The sequence below is a fragment of the Triplophysa dalaica genome, chromosome 1, assembly GCF_015846415.1.
Source record: "Triplophysa dalaica isolate WHDGS20190420 chromosome 1, ASM1584641v1, whole genome shotgun sequence".
NCBI classification, from domain to species: Eukaryota; Metazoa; Chordata; class Actinopteri; order Cypriniformes; family Nemacheilidae; genus Triplophysa; species Triplophysa dalaica.
Window position 1 is genome coordinate 26,661,997 of NC_079542.1, and position 19,275 is coordinate 26,681,271.

Here is a 19,275-nt window from a genome sequence, read left to right on the forward strand (position 1 = left end):
GACCCTTTGCTGTGACACTCATATAATTAACTCAGGTGCTGTCCATTTCTTCTGATCATCCTTGAGATGGTTCTACACCTTCATTTGAGTCCAGCTGTGTTTGATTATACTGATTGGACTTGATTAGGAAAGCCACACACCTTACAGCTTACAGTGCATGTCAGAGCAAATGAGAATCATGAGGTCAAAGGAATTGCCCGAAGAGCTCAGAGACAGAATTGTGGAAAGGCACAGATCTGGCCAAGGTTACAAAAATTTGCTATACTTAAGGTTCCTGAGAGCACAGTGGCCTCTATAATCCTTAAATGGAAGACGTTTGGGACGACCAGATCCCTTAAAGAAAGAAGAAGGTAAAGAAGAACCCAAAGATCACTGTGGCTGAGCTCCAGAGATGCATTCGGGAGATGGGAGAAAGTTTTTAGAAAGTCAACCATCACCACAGCCCTCCACCAGTCGGGGCTTTATGGCAGAGCTTGGCCCGACGGGATCCTCTCCTCAGTGCAAGACACATGAAATCCAGCATGGAGTGCGGTAAAGAACACCTGAAGGACTCCAAGATGGTGACAAATCATCAGTTTGTTGCATCTTAAGAATCGCCTTAAGTGTAATTGATTATGTGTCTTATTGAGTCTAACGCAGTTTCGTTTCCATTCTATGCGTCCGCTGAGTCACGTGCTGTTAGTTTGCGTTTGTTTCGCGTGTTATTGGAAGATATTGGAAGGCGTGTCCTGCTGAATTCAATTTTGTGATTTAAACGGGTATATAAGTGCGATTAATCACCGCGTGCAGCGGTCGCGTGCTGCCCTCATCGCGTGAAGACCGAAGAGAGTAAAGACCATCAACTCGGTCAGGGTATATTCTGGCAAACTGTTTCCCGATCACGTTTTTCAATCGGCAAAGCAGTTTGTAGCACACGCCGTTTACTATGGAAGCATATGTGGTGCAAATTCAATTTGCAATGTAATATTCAAAATGGCAATGTATTTCTGTATTTAAATTTATATTTTCCATTACTCCACATGTGCAAAGTTTGGTGCAGAAGGAAAATGAAAATGAAATTATATTATTTACATTTGCCATTTTCAACAGCAGTCTTAATGTGTAATGTGCATACTTTTTAACGCTCTTTAAGTTGCAAAATTAAAATTAAAATGCATTCCCGGATTGATTATACATATTTAAGATAGTCAAGCAAAACTGTAGCAAAAAAGAAAATTCTAATGTCATTTTCCCTTAATGCATTAACATTAACGGGTTGAACATTTGGGATTGCATTTTCATTTACACACAGGTGCAAAATTCAATGTGGACTTGAAAATGCTTTTCGAGCTGACCACGCCCCGACCCCGGTACAGCGTCATTGCGTAAAGGCGGAGCCAGCATCGTTATTTGCTAGTTACGTGTGTTGTTTTGAGGTGTTGAAAACATGTTCGACTGCAGAGATGATAAAAGCATTAAATCGCTTGCACATACACGTTTTCATCATAAACACGTTCAGTATTTGTCTTCGTTTCTGAAGGATTATGTTAAGATATTGACTGTTTTTGTGGTGCAATATTTTCTTAACTTCAGGAATCGAGTTATTCAGTGGATCTGTCACAGCCTAAACTGCAGCATCCGGATGAATAAGAAACCAAGGTTAATTTTCGTAAGGGCAGATCTCCACTTTGGCAATCTTTATGTGTATTTGTGCATAATCTCCCCTTACACTTCCTCCAGCACGAAAGAAGCACAGTACAGAGGTGTATTTCACGTGGATGTATCGCGTTTGTGATTGTGCTCTACAGTAACTGAACAGTGGTCTCACAAAACGACAATTTCTGAACAATTGTATGAAGATATCGTGACAAAAAAGACAATAATCAAAATACTGAATGTGTTCATGATGAAAACGCGTATGAGAAAGTCAAGTGATTATGAGATATTCAACAGGCGAGCTCACCGCTTGATAAGGCAGAAATTCTAGAAATGTAGCTACTAGTTCTATCGTCTACAAAGACGTACTCATCTTAAAAAAAAACACCCAAGTAATTTTTTTATTTGTGCTCCAATTCGTGTGCATACAATTTAATGTTTAATCAGCTTTGCAGCCGCACATCCATGCCTTTAACTAGCGATGCTGGCTCCGCCTTTACGCAATAACGCTGTACCGGGGTGGGGGCGTGGTCAGCTCGAAATGCATTTTCAAGTCCACATTGAATTTTGCACCACTCAACGCGCTGTGTGTAAATGAAAATGCAATCCCAAATGTTCAACCCGTTAATGTTAATGCATTAAGGGAAAATGACATTAGAATTTTCTTTTTGCTACAGTTTTGCTTGACTATCTTAAATATGTTTAATCAATCCGGTAATGCATTTTCATTTTAATTTTGCAACTTAAAGAGCGTTAAAAAGTATGCACATTACACATTAAGACTGCTGTTGGAAATGGCAAATGTAAATAATATAATTTCATTTTCCTTCTGCACCAAACTTTGCACATGTGGAGTAATGGAAAATGTAAATTTAAATACAGAAATACATTGCCATTTTGAATATTGCATTGCAAATTGAATTTTGCACCACATATGCTTCCATAGTTTACCAACACACGATGGATATTCGCAAAGCAAATCGGCCGTGTCTGATTTCCCAGCGCTACAATATCGATTCGAATTTGAAACGAGAAGCAGGAGACGTAAACAGGTATCTGTTTGAAAATTTCAAAGTAAAAGTTGTAAACGTTCGAACGTAAACCGCACATGATTGGTCAATGTAGGTAAGGTAACCCGCGCGCCAGTCTGAATGCAGAAAGCATATCTTTAACTTGACACACCCGTTACCATGAGTTTATAAACGTATAAAACTTTATAATACCATGTAGGAAAATGGACACACAGATACATATAGAGCTTGGAATGCAGAGGGGAATTCAAAAGAGAAATTTAAGAAAATTGTGTTTAATTATTGTAATTTTATTTTTGATGAGCAGTGTCGTACAGGTTTTAGACTTCTGGCTATTTCAAAAAAAGTAACTCTTATAATTATTGCGTTTATCCCACAACGCACATCACTTTGCAAAAGCACAAGATTATGTTTTTTTTACCAATACCAGCATGTCCAACTCTTAAGTAAAATTGATTTTATACAACAAGTTATTGTTGCGAAATATATTTTAGATAAAATATTGTCGGGTTAGGTCTTAATTAAAATAATTCCTAGATGAATCCGCTGTTTGAACCGGTTCAATGAAATCAATAATGACTCTTTGACTAACTTATGACTAACTTACTTCGGTAGTAGCGACACCTATTGGCGGTTTAAATTTAAATTTTATTTCTATTAATTCTATTAATCTATTAATTTCAACGTTCTGTTTTTAAAATGCACTAAATCATTTACAGGATACCAAAGACTGCGTTTTTTTCAAGGTCTGAGTTTTTGTTTCTTGGTATCCTCTGTTAATTCGTATTTATTTGAGTGTTTATTCAACAGGAACAATGCAGGATAACATTACAGATGCTCTACACACAGACTTCTAGCCAATGGACAATTTTGCAGCCCCAGTCTATGGATAGGCTTTTGAAATACAGTAAAATAAAAGTGTAAAATGACAAGAACAGTAATTATAACAAAAATCTGAAACCGTATACAACCATAAATGTTCACAATCCTGCTTTTATTTTAACTATTTACATTACATTTACATTTGGCAGACGCTTTACTTACAGTGCACTTATTACATGGACAATCCCCCTGGAGCGCCACGTGGAGTAAAGTGTCTTGCTCAAGGACACACTGGTGGTGGATGCTGGGATCGAACCAGCAACCTTTTGGTTACCAGTCAGTGGTTTAACCCACTAGACCACCATCTTCATAACTAGTAAATCGTTAGGCTGATCCATGGATTAATATCATAATTTGATTAATTGTGAACGTTTTAGGTTTATCTGTACCAAATTCTATAAGGGGTATGTAATTTTATTAAAATATTCCAGCAATGGCTTATTTTAACCCAGCAGTGTGTTCTGTCAAATATTTAATCATGGGTCAAAAACAACCCAGCACGTTTTAGTGTTTATATATACACTGCTCAAAAAAATTAAGGGAATGCTTATCATCGCAGTATAACACCAGGTCAGTTAACCTTCAGGAATATCAATCAACCTGTGACTTAAGCATAAGTGATTTTGAACCATTTTTACAGTTTTTGGTGCAAATAAAAGTGACAACAGGTATACTGGAGAGTCAACCGCAAGGGTGGTCTGGGGTGGACCATCCTTAGGGGGTCACACAGACCTCATGTGCTATGGGGATGAAATCCTCAGATGTGTTTTCAGACCTTATGCTGGTGCAGTGCAGGGTCCTCCTGGTGCATGATAATGCCCAACCACTTGTGACCAGAGTCTGTTGACAGTTTCTGGATGATGAAGGCATTGATGCCATTGACTGGCCCTCATGTTACCCAGACCTAAATCCAGTTGAGACCCTCTGTGATCTTGTATATCCGAAGCTGTCAAGTAACACCATAGACTGTCAAGGGGCTCACTTATACTCTGATCCAAATCCAAGTCACAGAGGAGATCCCCCAAGGCAAAAGATCTGACAACAGATCTGAGCATTTCATCCCCTTATAGTCCTCCACAGACAACCATTGCTGTTGCCTCTCTAGTGTATTATTGGTCCGCCCCTTAATTCTCCACCTCGTACTTTAAACTCCTTTATATGGGATCGTGGTGGGAAAACAAGAAGGAACATCGGGCTTTGCGAATTACCCATCGTGTGTTGGTAAACGGCGTGTGCTACAATCTGCTTTGCCGATTGCAAAACGTGATCGGGAAACAGTTTGCCAGAATATACCCTGACCCAACTCTACCTATGCGACTCCATCGAGCAAGGACACCGACAAATTGGGACAACATCCAATTTCGTAAAACACATGCAAATGTGATATAGTGATTTTATGTTTATTAATTTCTTCAAATGCATTATAGAATTGTTCAATGTTATTTTCTTGATATTTCTAATATTGCTTGAATGTTTATTTGTGCTTTAGGTAAACGAAATGAGTAAGAGTGTTAATCCATTGAATTATTTTAATTTGGTTTACTAGAGTGATGACGTCATCGCACACTTCGGTATGTGGCGCGCGCCGGTGATGCACTACATTCAGAACCAATACACTGTTAAAAAAGCAATCACTGCAGCGCTCTCTTTTATTTTATTCTTCTTTAATCCTTTTGTACTTCTTCTTCAGGTAACTGAAACACTTCGGTTTTGAGTAGTAACAGTGTTTAATGTAATACTGATGAGTTGTACGGATTGAAAGGATGTCATTTTAGTTTAGTGATAGTGTGTCATGTGTTAGCATTTCTGCGCACATGGTTAGCATGGATGCCTCGCGATTAGCGCGTTAGCCTGCTATACACGGGAGAGAAAGGCATTTATGTCAACATTGTTTGAATATAAGAGTTTATGATGTTGTTCCAGTTGTAGGAGTTATCTGAAACTTGCACATTTGGGTAATTAACTACTTCATGTTTGTGAATTGAGTTAGTTGCTATGCATTTCAATAGTTTTCATCAATCTTGAAAGTGACTATTGTAGGAAATACATTGGTTAGACATGAGCATGTAATTAATATCTCAGCTGCATTATTGTCATCAATTTCATACTGTCATTTAGTGGGTTCGGGTAAATATTTATTTTGACAATGTGTTTTCTCTATGTAAAGAACAAGTGTCACTGTGTCAGTTGTAAATGCCACACGTCTCTAGTGTGATGAGACATGCTTGAAGTTACTTATATTTACAGCTAGTGTTATATGCACTGATAATGTAATGTACTGTTATACATGTATGTTTTAATTATTTACCCATTCAGAACCTATACACTGTTAAAGAAGCAATCACTGCAGCGCTCTCTTTTATTTTATTCTTCTTTAATCCTTTTGTACTTCTTCAGGGGTACTACACAAAGGCATCACAAAGAGTGGTAAGTTAATGCCATGTTTCAGAGTAAGCATTGCAGTTTGAGTATATAAGTATAGAAAGTAGGGCTTGCAGATAAGATTGATCGTATTTATATTGTCATTGCAATATGAACATGTTATATAAGGTTGGGCACCGAAACGTGCTTTTTAAAACGAGCCCTGGATCGAAGTTCGAACACTCAGGGGCAGGTGAACGTGAACGCGCACGCGCACACGCACAGTTTGGAGGGCTGATAAAAAATCCCTTAAAAAGTGGTTCCTTTTTTTGTATTTAATTTTGGGGACACCACGTAATAAGTTGTAGAATGGGAACATATTCAAGTGCTTGCGGTTTATTTGTTACCTTTTCTTTTGGCAGGATAAAATTGTTACTCTTCAATAAAAAAAAAAGTGAAGTTACACTTCAGCTTGTTGAGTGCTCTGCCTACAGTACATAATTACCTTATTTTATCTGCTCTTTGATCATTGCAAACAAAATTATTATCTTAGAAGATATGCTTTCTCTTGCATCACAAATGATCAATGTACACCCGTAAACCTGGACAAATGCACGTTGTATGAAGACAACTTTTAATTCCTTTATTTCCAATGCTTTTTCACAAAAGTTTGGTTAGTCATCCTATTATTTAGATCCCTCATAACCTGTCTTTGACATTATTACCACTGAATCAAATTGAGGAAAGTACAAGATTAAAAATAGTCAACTAATATATAATCCTCTGATATGAATGTTTATACTACTTACTCAATATTGCGCCAAATATACAAGAACAAACACAGCAACAGCAGCTAATTAACAGCACTAGAGCTAATAGAATATATCCCAGTGTGGTGGTCCAGAAGGCAAACAGGTAGAGGGTCTTATTGCAGTAGAGGTCTCCAGCCAGGGTTTGGTTGTAGTTAGGAGGGTAAATAGAGTAAATCCACACACTCCCTGAAAAAAAATCATTCCTGTTTAAAAACATGACACTTCATTCTTTTTGAAAAGGCATGATCTTTTTTGAAAAAGCACAGGCATGATCTCCAAGCCATTTTACTTAACATGCATACACGCACCCAAATTTCAGGCACAAACAGTTTTGTTGATGGTATGTTACACATTCAGAACATTAAATTTTTAAAACAAAAATTTCTTGTGTATTACAAAAACAATTTGCAGAAGCTGTGAATGAACTATGAACACATTAAGTAACCTTTTCCACACATCCCACCCTTTCTTACCACAGATCACCCAGCAGAAAATGAATGTAGAAACCAGAGAATTCCAATAGCCACAGATATTGCGGAGCTTGTTAGGACCTTCCTCTTCGGTCTCTTTAGCACATGGCAGACAAGTCAACAAGCCCAAAAATACAGCAAATACCCCAGACACAAGCAAATATATGGGGATGTAGTGCTGTCGGGGACAGTCTTGGAGATATACTGCACCTGTGTTAATAAACATCATAACAACAGTGTAAATATAAGGCATAGAGAATAAACATATAATACGTTAGATCGATTACAACACACCTATGGCAATCTGAGCGATGGGAAAAGCCATGCAGAGTAATTTTGTAATCACTGAAATAAAAAATAAGGTTAATTTTGAGTCAAAATTGAATGCAAAGATTTATAAGGTTTACAAGAGAACATACCAAGGCAAGCCACATTTGTTATCGGAGGAGACTTGACATAACCCCACATTTGTTTTGGATCCATGATGCCTGAAGAAAGAAACCGCATATAGAAATGCATGACCTGCTTTCTAAAGTATTTCTGACACAAAGCATTCCGTTTTTACAGCACATTCTGTACATATATTTAAGCTTTTAAGACACAGAGAGCAGAATCTTTAGGGTTATATTTAACCTGTATTGGGACACAAAATCATTGCTAAACCTGTGTAGAGTAGATGTGTTTAAATGTTAATCCAATTAAATATTGGTTTGAAATGGGCGTTTCATTATTTGTCCTCTTTATTTATTCAATTATAAGTCATGATCTATGATTATTTTATGTCATTCACAAGCAGTGCAACAAAGTTCACCAATGCAACTTTGTAACTCTAAAAATAAAAAAATTAAATTGTTTTGACATTATGGGTCCGTGTATCATCTGCTCATTTGATTATTCCATTCAAAACAACAAACGGGAAAAGAAAAAAAAAAAACTTTCGATATTTCGTTTTTTCCTTTTTAATTCCTGCCCCTTTTTTTGGAAAACGATGTTTTTCTTATTTCAACTTGAAACGGGAAATCCAATAAATAAATAAACCAAATCGAAATTTCATTTTTGGGTGCTTTCGCAAGTCTTCTGCGCGTGCACGCTTTGCGTAATGCACAGCCGCCTACCGGGATCGCCTCTCAGTAAATCCTTGGTGTTTTCAGTCTGACGTCATCACGCAACTCTGTTTTTTAGCAAGTTTAACAATCATATGTTGTTTATAGGGTTAGAGTTAGGTTAGGGTTAGGGTGAAGTACCGCATGCGATCTTGCGAAACTCGAAATGGATGCATTTACATATGCTTCGTTTGTACTTTTCACTCCCGTTAAAAGAGTCACACTGACAGAGGAGGACATCACGGTGGAAAATCTCAAAAATATAATATTGGACAATGCCTAACATTCACATACAATACTTTCCAGAGCTTATACAGTCGAAGGTTGTTAGCATTATTGCTTTTAATATGTGACATTTAAGTGAACAGTTACCCACAGCTTGTTAGCAGCAGCAAAGGTGTAAATCCATACATTACGGTTGTAATTTAGAAGTTATGTGATGCAAACAGCCCCTTCCCCCGTGTTCATTTTATGAACATGAACAGCTAAAGACATTGTAAATTATAACTGATGGAACGCAGTTGTGGAGCGTGATGCCGTGCTCAGATAACGCGCTTGCGCAAAGCTTGCGTGCGCAGAAGTCCCTGCGAAAATACCCCAAAATGGAAAAACAGTAATTCGGGCCGTTCTTTCGTTTTGATTTATGTATTTATTGGATTTCCCGTTTTAAAATGAAATTATAAGATAACCATCGTTTTTTTTTTATTGTACATACAGAAAAACGGAAAAACGAAATATCGATTCTTTTTTTCTTTTCCCGTTTGTTGTATTGAATGTAATAATCAAATGATCAGATGATACATGGACCATTATGCATCAAATAAAACAGGGACAGAAATATAACAGTAAAACAAAAACAAGTTTTTGTTTGATTAAACGTGCTTACCTGTTATTTTGGAGATAGATATCTGATTTACTTGACACACGCTGTGTGGCGAGAGAAACGAGACGTGCACAGAATTGCAAACAACCAACCCCGGAGTATGCTTTATCAAGCAAAAAAGCGTGAAAGGTGCAGTGGGGAAAGTGTCCAAACTCCTGGGTGCTCCTCTTCCGTGTGATGTGGTTTTGGTTGAGGTTTCCGTATCGGCAAAGGTGCTTGTGTCTGTTTAGGAGAGAAAAAAACAGGTAACGTCGTTAGTCTGCATTCCTACGAGACGCTGCTCTCCCCTGCATTCTCTGCCAGCGTGAGCACTTCCCATTATGAGCTGACGACCGGCAGGTGTGTGATCTCCTCTGTCTACCCGGCGACGCTAATTCTGCAAGGGGTGACTCGCCACAACGGTTACGGGGGATATGATGAAAACCCAGATGCAGGCAGGCAAAGGGAGAACATATAATATTTATTAACTGAAAACACAAAACAAAACTCACGAAGGGGAAAAAAATTAAAGAGTAACACACTAAAATAAACTTGAAATTAAACCACAGGATATGACACGATTGAAAGACGTGGGTAAATATACAGTGGCGCCACCAGGGGGTGGCCACGGCCGACTCCTGGCCACCCCACTGGCCAGTATACATATTAGTAGCATCAGTTATGCATTTCATCCCTAATGCACAGCCAGGCAGGCAAGCCGCTCTAGACCTTCGATCGCACACAGTCGTCTGCCACTCCCCCGCCACCTCCGTCCATGCCGCTGTTGCGCAGCTCAGCGCGTGCCCGTCGGTAAACAATTTCAAAATAAGTTAAGAAAGAAGACGAACAAGACTACCGGTAAGTAAATAAGTCAAAAATATAATTTGGTAAAAGAAGACTGGGAATTACGTGTCGTGGCGTGCTTTTTAAGTGCCAAATAGTTACAGTATACTGTTACAGCAGCTTTGTGATGTGTCTTTGACCCGTTTTGACAAGTTACCTAGCTTACCAGCTGGTGCATGTATATGTTATGTCATTTTTTTTTGCGTTTAAGCAATTTGGGTGTGCTGAGTGTAAAATCAAGAAGGGCTAGGGCCATAAATCTTGATGGCTTTGTGGATGTGATTGCCAAAAACATAGCAACAGGTGAATAAAGCTATTCTGAAGCCTGGTAATCAGAATCAGAGACCATTGATCCCTGTTTGGAAGTTCTTTTTGTAACAGTAATAATTATTTTTGTTTTACAATAAGCAAATATATAAATGTTTCTTACATATACTGTATAGCCTGGTAATCCGAATCAGACTATTGATCCCTGTTGGGAAATACATCAAGCAAAGATGTGATTGTTTCTGTCCTTGCCTTTATTTGTATCTGCTTTTCCCCAGTAACTGTTTTGTTTGCAATAAATGCAATACAAATAAACCTTATGCCAAATATAATTGCAAAATAAAATAGAATTGTTGTGAAACTCAAAATGTTAACTGTACTGTTGTTGGTCTATGCACATTATATCATAAGTAACATTAAACATATAAGAAGTATATCAGTAGATGTAGCTGCCGTCAAAGGCAACTTATATAGGTCAGTTCAATTTGGTTCATATATAAATATATATGAGAGGTTTGAAATAAATGATGTCTTATGGATGATAAATAATAATTTATTTTGTTAAAACTTTGTGGAAAGGGTGGGAACTTATTTTTTGTTCCGTGTGGAAATTTATTGTTATGTGGACGCTGTATGGGTGCACTCTCTAAAATCATAGCTACGTGCTACGACTTGCGTGCCATGTGTCTAAAGTTCGCGAACGATTGAAAGGTTATTGATAAGTTGTTTGCTGAATCGTGATGATGTTTACCCTCTTGGGTCTATGTGGCCAATGAGGTATATTTTCTTTCCTTGCCCTTTATTTGTGTTACGCAACTGTGTTGTAATAAGCTAATTAAGATATTATTTTTCGTGTTATAATGTATGTGTGGGGAAGATGTAATATGTTACTCCAGCAGTAGGGGAAGCTGTGGTTCATTGTTGTTTGTGCCCTCTTTACATGAGTGGAGGAGCTGTTGTTGGTCACAATGCTCTTCCTTTGTGACAAGGTAAGGAGGTTTTTTTTTCCATCCGTTAAATTTATGTAATTATTATGACCATCCATGTTATATGTGGAGATATAGTGTTAGAGAGGTTTACTAACGTGTATACGCAGTTATTTTGATGGATGGTTTCGTATTTCTGATATTATTTCATATGTTGTAAATCCCATGTGGTGGAGTATACTGTTTTCTTATATTGTATTGTGTTCGAGGTTTATCTCCGTATTTTGTAGTTTTATTATTTGTATTTTGTCTATATCTTTAGTTTTCTTTAATTTAAGTTTATTTGTGATTGGCTGCAACTACAGCTAAATTTGCTGCCTTTTGATGTTAATTTGTTATTGACACAATGCTCTTCCTTTGTGACAAGATGGCTGATGTGTACCAGACAAATAAAAAATACAGAAAGCTTCACTGCTGTGACACAACAACGGTCTTGGTGTCCTCCTCTTACACCCAATACATCACACAACACAGAGACATTTGGGGGAGCACATCAACGAAGAGGATTACATCTTTGGTGCTGTGACCCGGATCGTTTGTTTCTATGTCAACGGAAGTAAGCTTTCAGATGAAGATGTAGTGAGTTATAAAAATAAAATAAAAAAAGGCTCTTTTGTCTTAAAGTGGCAGTGTTAAATATATTGTTTGACTGAACTGAGTTTTGCTTTAGTGTTGTTTTGTTTGATTTGAGTTGGAAATTGGTGAACTGCAGTTTTTTAATTTATTCTTGATAAAGTGCTTTGTGAATATAGGAAACATAAGAAAAAACCAAAACACATTTACTTACTGCATTAACTGCTTGCACTTTACTAGATTTTTTTCATATTTACATTTGCAAACACCACACATAGTGTATTGCCCACAACATACACATACACTGTGTTCTGCACAGGCAAGAAGAGTCTAAGAAGTGGAAGAAAAATGCAGAGGCTCCCTGAAACCACCCCTCATAGACCACTTTCCCATCCCCAAATACCCCTACGGCAGGACTTCCAGGCCACCCAAGGATTACCAGTAAAGCAGGACAAAATTCAACAGTATGAAATAAGCATGCCTGTCGATGTGAGTATTGAAACTGGATCCCAGCCATATGATAACCCCCAGCAGTCTGTCAGGTCAAAGACGGCACAGCTAGCGACACACACACAGAATGTGCCTCCCCCTGCGGTGAGCTGGCACCAGTCGGGCACCTGTTCCAGCGCTGCTGCACAACATCACCCCTCAGCTCATGCCCTTGGCCCAGATAACCCCTTCTACGGACTTCCAACCACTGGGCACCAGTCTTTAGTTAACCCACACCAATCTAAAGTGCCGACTGTTTCATCTCAAACTAACCTGCATAACAATGTCACTACCACCCAGGCTTCACCAAACATGCCCAACAGAATGCCAACTGACATGTCTCCTTCTCCAAATGGCTTATACCGGTCGCCAGCATTGACCGTGCCACTTAAAGCTCACATTCCTGCTTATCCAGGTATGATCCAGGGCACCCAGTATGTACACTTCTCCATGTGATCTGCACTATCCTACTGCAATGGCTGTTTCACCCCAAGCCAACTTGCCTGGTCATCCAACGGCTGTTCAAATTCCTCCTTCCTTCGGCTATGATGTGCCAAATGCTATGTACTCAAGGCCACCTGACTCACTCCTCCCCCCAGTACCTCCTGTGTTGTCTGGAACCAGCTATCCTCACAAAGCCGACCACATTCAATTGCAACAAACTTCCTATGATCCAAAGCACACCTTACATTCGAACTGTGCCATTGTGCCATCCTCCTCTACTCCTGTGTATGCTGCTATGACAGTTCCAGTGCATCCTGCTTCACATATGTATGCACAACAACCCAGTTCTTTGCAACAATCCCAGATTGCTCCGTATTTTGCTTATCAACGAGATGCAAACATTCATTCCTCTGCAATGACTACGCCACAACCCAGCTTTACACAGACACATCAAGTTCGAAATGTGCAAATGTTCAGTGGTGGTCCTGATTGCAGAGTATTTATTGAAGAATGGATTCGGGACATGCAGTATCTTCTTGATGCTGGAGGAATGCCTGAAAATCTGACATTTGCTACTGTAGTGCGACTTTTGAATGGAGAAGCCAGGAGGCTAGTTCTGAATCTCCCCTCTAAGGAGCAGACTACTGGCAGAGCCTTTGAGGAACTACGAGCTGAATATAGTGATATGCAAACATCTCTGGACCCATTAGCTGATTTCTATGAGAGATGCCAGCGCCCTGGCGAATCAGCATGTTCAATACGGCATTGCTCTGGAGGCCAGTTTACGTTCAGTGGAAGAGGCGCAGTGCGGAGGCCAACCCTTTCCAGACCGAGACAGCAAACTGACTCGTCAGTTTATTAGAGGTTTGAGTGATGAAGAGGTTTATCACAGGATAGCATCGATGAAGCCTAGACTTTTACATTTTCGTGAACTGCAAGCGGAACTTCGTAACCTCGCTAGGGAGACAAGGAAATTTCAGACACAGCCAAGGGCCAAAAAGACGTACACCCAGGCTCAGTTTACGACAACAAGTGGCAACCTGTCTGACGAAAAGCTGAGAACAGAGAAAGGAAATAGACAGAACACAGATCTTACTGAACTCACAGTCATGGTGAAGAAACTGGTGAGCAGCCAAGAGGATCAGATCAATAGATTGACACACAACTGGAGGCTAGAGTTGGAGCAAGACGATGGCCTGTGCTTCCTCAGACCCAGAGATCGCAAGGGAGTACAGAAACTGCAGGAAGGGGTGTAGTTTGCCATCGTTGTGGAAAACCGGGACACATTGCACGTATGTGTAGGACAATGATGACTGATGAGGCAGTCCAAGCTGAAATTGGAGCAGAGACCAGGCAGGATTTAAATGCGTAGGGCCTGTGGTTACCGGGGCAACCACAGGCATGCAACAGTGTCCCCAGCAACATGAAACGGCCAAGTTTAAACGAGTCGATACCCTGTTGGTAGGTCCCTGTAATGAAGGGGTGGTTGAATTGAATGGAGAGATGTGTCAGGCTCTCATTGACTCTGGCTCTCAAGTAACCACAATTACTGATGTGTTCTGGAAACGACACCCTGTCCTATGTGCTCAGGAATTGCAGCCATCAGACATCCCCATTGAAGGTGCCGCTGGCCAACCCGTATCTCATGTTGGCGTGCTTTGTATCAACCTCAAGTTTTTGGGAAGGGTCTACTCCAACGTTCCTGCTTTTGTTGTCCCTGTAACGGAGTAAAGATCCCGTGTTCCATTGCTCATTGGGACTAATGTAATAAGGGTTTCTAGAAGTGACCTCCAAGCGTCATACGGCAGAAAATATCTGGCCAAACTAAAGTTGACTTATCCTGAGTGCCATTCCGCACTAGTGGCTGTGAGTAAAAGTGAACCAGATGGGGCTAAAGGTAAAGTGGGTCAAGTACAGTATGCTGGCCGCAGAATAAAAATACCAGCTGGTAAGGAGCAGGATGTTATCGGCAGAGTGATGGGTGGGCCAAAGAGAACACAGTACACAGTTCTGGTGGAGAGCCAGTCCTTTGAAAAGGTACCAGAAGGCCTTATGGTGGCCAGACTGCTTGCTAATGTGGACAAAGGCTGTGTTCCCGTCCGTGTCTTGAATCTGTCTGAGAAAGATGTTATCGTCCTTCCAAGGGCCCTTCTTGCAGATGCTTTCCTGATCCAGAATGTGGTTGAAGAAGGAGGAAAGTGCCAAATGCCATGCCAGAACCAGTTCATGTATCCGAGTAAGTGTGGGAATTCAGTGACAACGTCTTGTCAAAGTCAACAGCAGTCTACCTGTGTTATGACATGTGGAGTTGATCTTAGTGCTGCAGCAGTGGAGGATGAGCAGTTGGTGTTGCTCCAGGATTTGTTAAGGAGAAATGCTGATGTCTTCTCCAAACACTCCATGGACTATGGACATACCACCACCGTGCAACATGAGATACCTCTGGTAGACCCCAAACCCTTTCGCCTCCCTTACCGGAAAATACCCCCCTCTCAGTACCAGGAGGTACGGAAGGCCATATCACAGATGGAAGAAGCTGGAGTTATTCGTCCAAGCAAAAGCCCTTATGCATCCCCCATCGTTGTGGTATCTAAAAAAGATGGTTCCTTGAGGATCTGTGTGGACTACAGAAAACTGAATTCCTGCAGCACCAGAGACGCTTTTCCGCTGCCCAGAATAGAGGATTCATTGGAGGCATTGAGACAGGCAAGGTTCTTCTCTACTCTCGATCTTATTTCTGGTTATTGGCAAGTTGAGGTGGCTGAACAAGACAAGCCCAAGACCGCTTTTAGCACCCCCATGGGGTTATTTGAGGCCAACAGAATGTCGTTTGGTCTGCAGAATGCCCCATCAACCTTCCAAAGATTAATGACCTGTTGCTTTGGTGATCTGAACTTTGAAAGCCTTCTTATCTACCTCGACGACATAATTTTCTTCTCCAGGACTTTTGAAGAGCACCTTGAACGGATGGAAGTAGTGTTCAGCCGGCTCCGCACACATGGGTTAAAGCTGAAACCCGAAAAATGCAGGCTACTGAGGAAAGAAGTTCAATACCTGGGCCATGTGGTGTCCGCGGAAGGTGTTCATACAGATCCTGAAAAGATAAGCCTGGTCAAAGATTGGAAGCGGCCATCGAGTGCGAAAGAGGTGTTGAAGTTCCTTGGCTTCACAGGGTACTAAAGGCGATTCAGGGATATGCATCGCTGGCAGCACCTCTGTATCAGCTTACCTCTGGAGACCCTAAGAAAAAGAAAAGAGGTGGAAAAGGAACAACTGGACTTTCAAAGCCTTTTGAGTGGTCAGATAAAAGTGAGAAGGCGTTTGAAGCATTGAAGGAGAGATTGACAACAGCGCCAATCCTGGGCTACCCCAACTTCAATTTACCATTTGTACTGCAAACGGATGCTTCTGGTGACGGTCTTGGAGCCGTCCTTCCACAAGCTCAAGATGGTGTGGAAAGAGTAATTGCTTATGCAAGCCGAGGTTTGAGACCACCTGAAACCCGTTACCCTGCACATAAGTTAGAGTTTTTGGCTCTAAAGTGGGCTGTTACGGATAAATTTTATGACCACCTCTATGGGCATAAGTTTTCTGTGCTGACTGACAACAATCCACTTAAATATGTGATGAGTACCGCAAAGTTGGATTCCACAGGTCAGCGCTGGGTGTCACCCCAGCCGGCATTTCAACGTTGATTCACCGTTGAAACAACGTCAGGTACCATGGTTGAATCAACTGTGAATTACCTTTCGATTTACCGCGGAAGAAACAACGTTGATTCACCGTTGAAATCGCGACGTCGTTTCACTCTTGCCTTTCGGGTTATGGTCTTTTGTCGACGTTGAATCACCTTTCGATTTTGCGAATTGAATCAACGTTGATATTGTAACCCTGTTTCACCGGCGTACCTGTAATTTTGCTTAAACGTCAACACTGAGATGTAAACTAAGATTTTCGGTACACATAGTGTTTTCAGCAACTAATAAAACTTGCTGTACATGATTTGCAATTGGACGGCATAAAAAAATCTCTTTCTAACAATTAGATGTTCATTAATCTGCAGTGCAGGGATGAGATGCTTCATTTTCTAAAGAAAAAGTTTTGAACAATTACACCAAATGGAAAAATAATTTTCTTAGAATTTAAATATACATCTATATTCTACATTTACACTTTCACATAATTTATTGAAAAATTCTCATCAACAACAAAGCACTTCTTAAGGGTTTAATGATATCAGAATGCAGAGGGAAAAAGCTTTTAATTTTAATTTCATACACACTGCAAATATACACAATAGCCTATATATAAATAATAACAAACATATGTACTCATTTCGTTACCAGCATATGTACTCATTTCGTAACATTCTAAAATCTCAAGAATTAAGTGAAAAAGATCCAAGTAAAGTAAGGAAAGTTTGTAGAACAAGAAGTCTTTAGTAGAACTTAACATTTTACTAGCAACAGTCATTAAAAAAGAAGAAGGAAAAAAAGGTGTCTTCAAGGAAGAGTCTTCTTACGGCCACCACCACCCATCCTCTCTGGTGCATATTTTAAATATTTGGACATGGTCTCCATTACTTTTGTACTGGTTGTGTTGTGTGCATTGACGACTGCATCTAAAGGGAAAAATCAAAACAGCCAAGATCAACAAAATTGCTATAAATTTATGGAAAAGCTTTTAAGGATGTCAAAGTTATTAGGATCACAATTGACCTCATGCACAGTAGCTTCCCTGTTTTCGATAAGCCAGCTCAGTCGTTCTCGCACATTATACATCACATATGTCTGCTTCAATTCAAACATCTTGATCAAGTAATACCAATTTTCTCTTCCATTCTATTCTGTTCTATTAAAAAAAATAATAATAACATAAAATTGTTGTCCTACTGTTAGTTTAACTGCTTCTATTGTTCTCATTTGTAAGTCGCTTTGGATAAAAGTGTCTGACCATTTTTACATTTGACATTTTATTCATTTAGCAGTGTTAAAAAAATATACTGTGAAAATTACTTTATGTAACCTGATTAGAGTCATTACTGATATGCTCTGTCAAAAAAACTATAATAATAATTTAACCAACAAACTTTCAAAGCTGCTACATATAGGAACGACTTTCTACTTTGATAGAAATGTATTGGAGTGAAAAGTACAATATTTGTCGTTCAGATTTAGTGAAGTTAAAAGTCAAGTTTCCAGGAAAAAAAATAATACTCAAGTAAAGGACAGATCCTCAAAAAAAGTGTACTTAATAAAACATTGTGAATTATTTGGGTTTATTTGCCGTGTCGCGTTGCTCCAGGAAGAGTGCGTCCACAACATGATTAATTCTGAATGGCACGTTAGTTCAAGTTCACTTGTGCATTCACGTCATTTTGTGCAGATATAATTTGTAATATTATGTTTATTTTGTATATAATCTGATTAATCTAATATTGGATGCGTTTCTTTGAGTTAAATAACGCGCTAGCAAAGTGCTCCAGTTTAACAGTAGGCCCATACCTTTTTGATCCCTCGCAGACCACTTTCTATCGTGCTCTTCCCTTGGCCAGACCAGTCTCGCTTCAAATGTCGTCCTCGATCAGAAAGACGGTCAGGATAACGGCCATATTTTCAAACCTAAAATGGCGCGCGCAGTTTCATGAATGCCAGACAGATTAACCAATCATAATCAAAGCAAATAAGGTTAAATAACCAATAGGAATTGTTTCAGTGTGGTAAAGCAGCGCAATCTTTTATTGCTGTTGATAATATTTATACCAGAAGGTTCATGATAAAAAAGTAAATGGATAATAAAATAATAATAATAATGATCTTAATAATTTAGAAGGCAGAAATTATTTATTCTGTGCATACATTAATTGATTTAACATATGGATCTTGTAAAAAAAAATTGATTTGTAAGTGTTTTTATTACCCTTTTTCAACCATTTAGCATTTCAATCAAAGTTGAAACAACAGCTGTCATTATTTCAACCATATTTCAACGTTGAAGGTTGGTAATGTACCGGTTGGTTTTCAACCATTTAGCATTAAACGTTATATCAACGTTGCTTCAACGTTGAAACAACAACTGTCATTATTTCAACCATATTTCAACGTTAATGTACTGGTTGGTTTTCAACCATTTACCATTAAACCTTATATCAACGTTGTTTTAACGTTGAAACAACAAATGTCATTATTTCAACCATATTTCAACGTTGAGGGTCGGTCATGTGCCGGCTGGGACAGCTTGCTATGTTTGACTTCGACATTGAGTATAGGCAAGGGAAATCCAACTCTAATGCAGATGCACTCTCAAGGATGTCGAGAAAAGAGGTCACAAATACTCTTCAGATTTGCCCCCAGTGGATTTCCTCCACCAAGCGAGACCAGTACTGTGAAGTTGAGACAGGAAGGAAGGGAGTAGATGTTAATGATCAAGTGAAGGGAAATGTCGAATGCAAAGAGGGAGAGTTTCTGGATCGGGTTGAAAAGTCTCCCGATCCATTTGATGGAGCAGGCACTTATGC

At 39.5% G+C, this 19,275-nt stretch overlaps 1 protein-coding gene across 1 annotated transcript; it reads right to left on the minus strand.

Annotated features, from left to right (window-relative positions):
• Positions 1-5,941: 5,941 nt before the first annotated feature.
• LOC130417348 (transmembrane protein 272-like) lies at positions 5,942-9,486 on the minus strand. The gene is made up of 6 exons (XM_056742872.1): positions 9,181-9,486; positions 7,611-7,679; positions 7,486-7,536; positions 7,195-7,401; positions 6,777-6,907; positions 5,942-5,950 (listed from the first exon to the last, which is right to left on the minus strand). Exons 2-6 carry the CDS (start codon positions 7,672-7,674, stop codon positions 5,942-5,944), a joined length of 462 nt encoding a protein of 153 aa, XP_056598850.1. The 5' UTR covers positions 7,675-7,679; positions 9,181-9,486.
• Between the last annotated feature and the right edge of the window lie 9,789 nt (positions 9,487-19,275).

What these genes read in the sequence shown, in the direction of transcription:
- LOC130417348 (XM_056742872.1), bottom strand. Translation starts at nt 7,674, where the DNA reads ATGGATCCAAAACAAATGTGGGGTTATGTCAAGTCTCCTCCGATAACA. An exon ending in CATCGCTCAGATTGCCATAG is followed by an intron (nt 7,402 to 7,485) that starts GTGTGTTGTAAT and finishes TTATTAACACAG; the next exon opens with GTGCAGTATATCTCCAAGAC. An exon ending in TTTCTGCTGGGTGATCTGTG is followed by an intron (nt 6,908 to 7,194) that starts GTAAGAAAGGGT and finishes ATTTTTTTTCAG; the next exon opens with GGAGTGTGTGGATTTACTCT.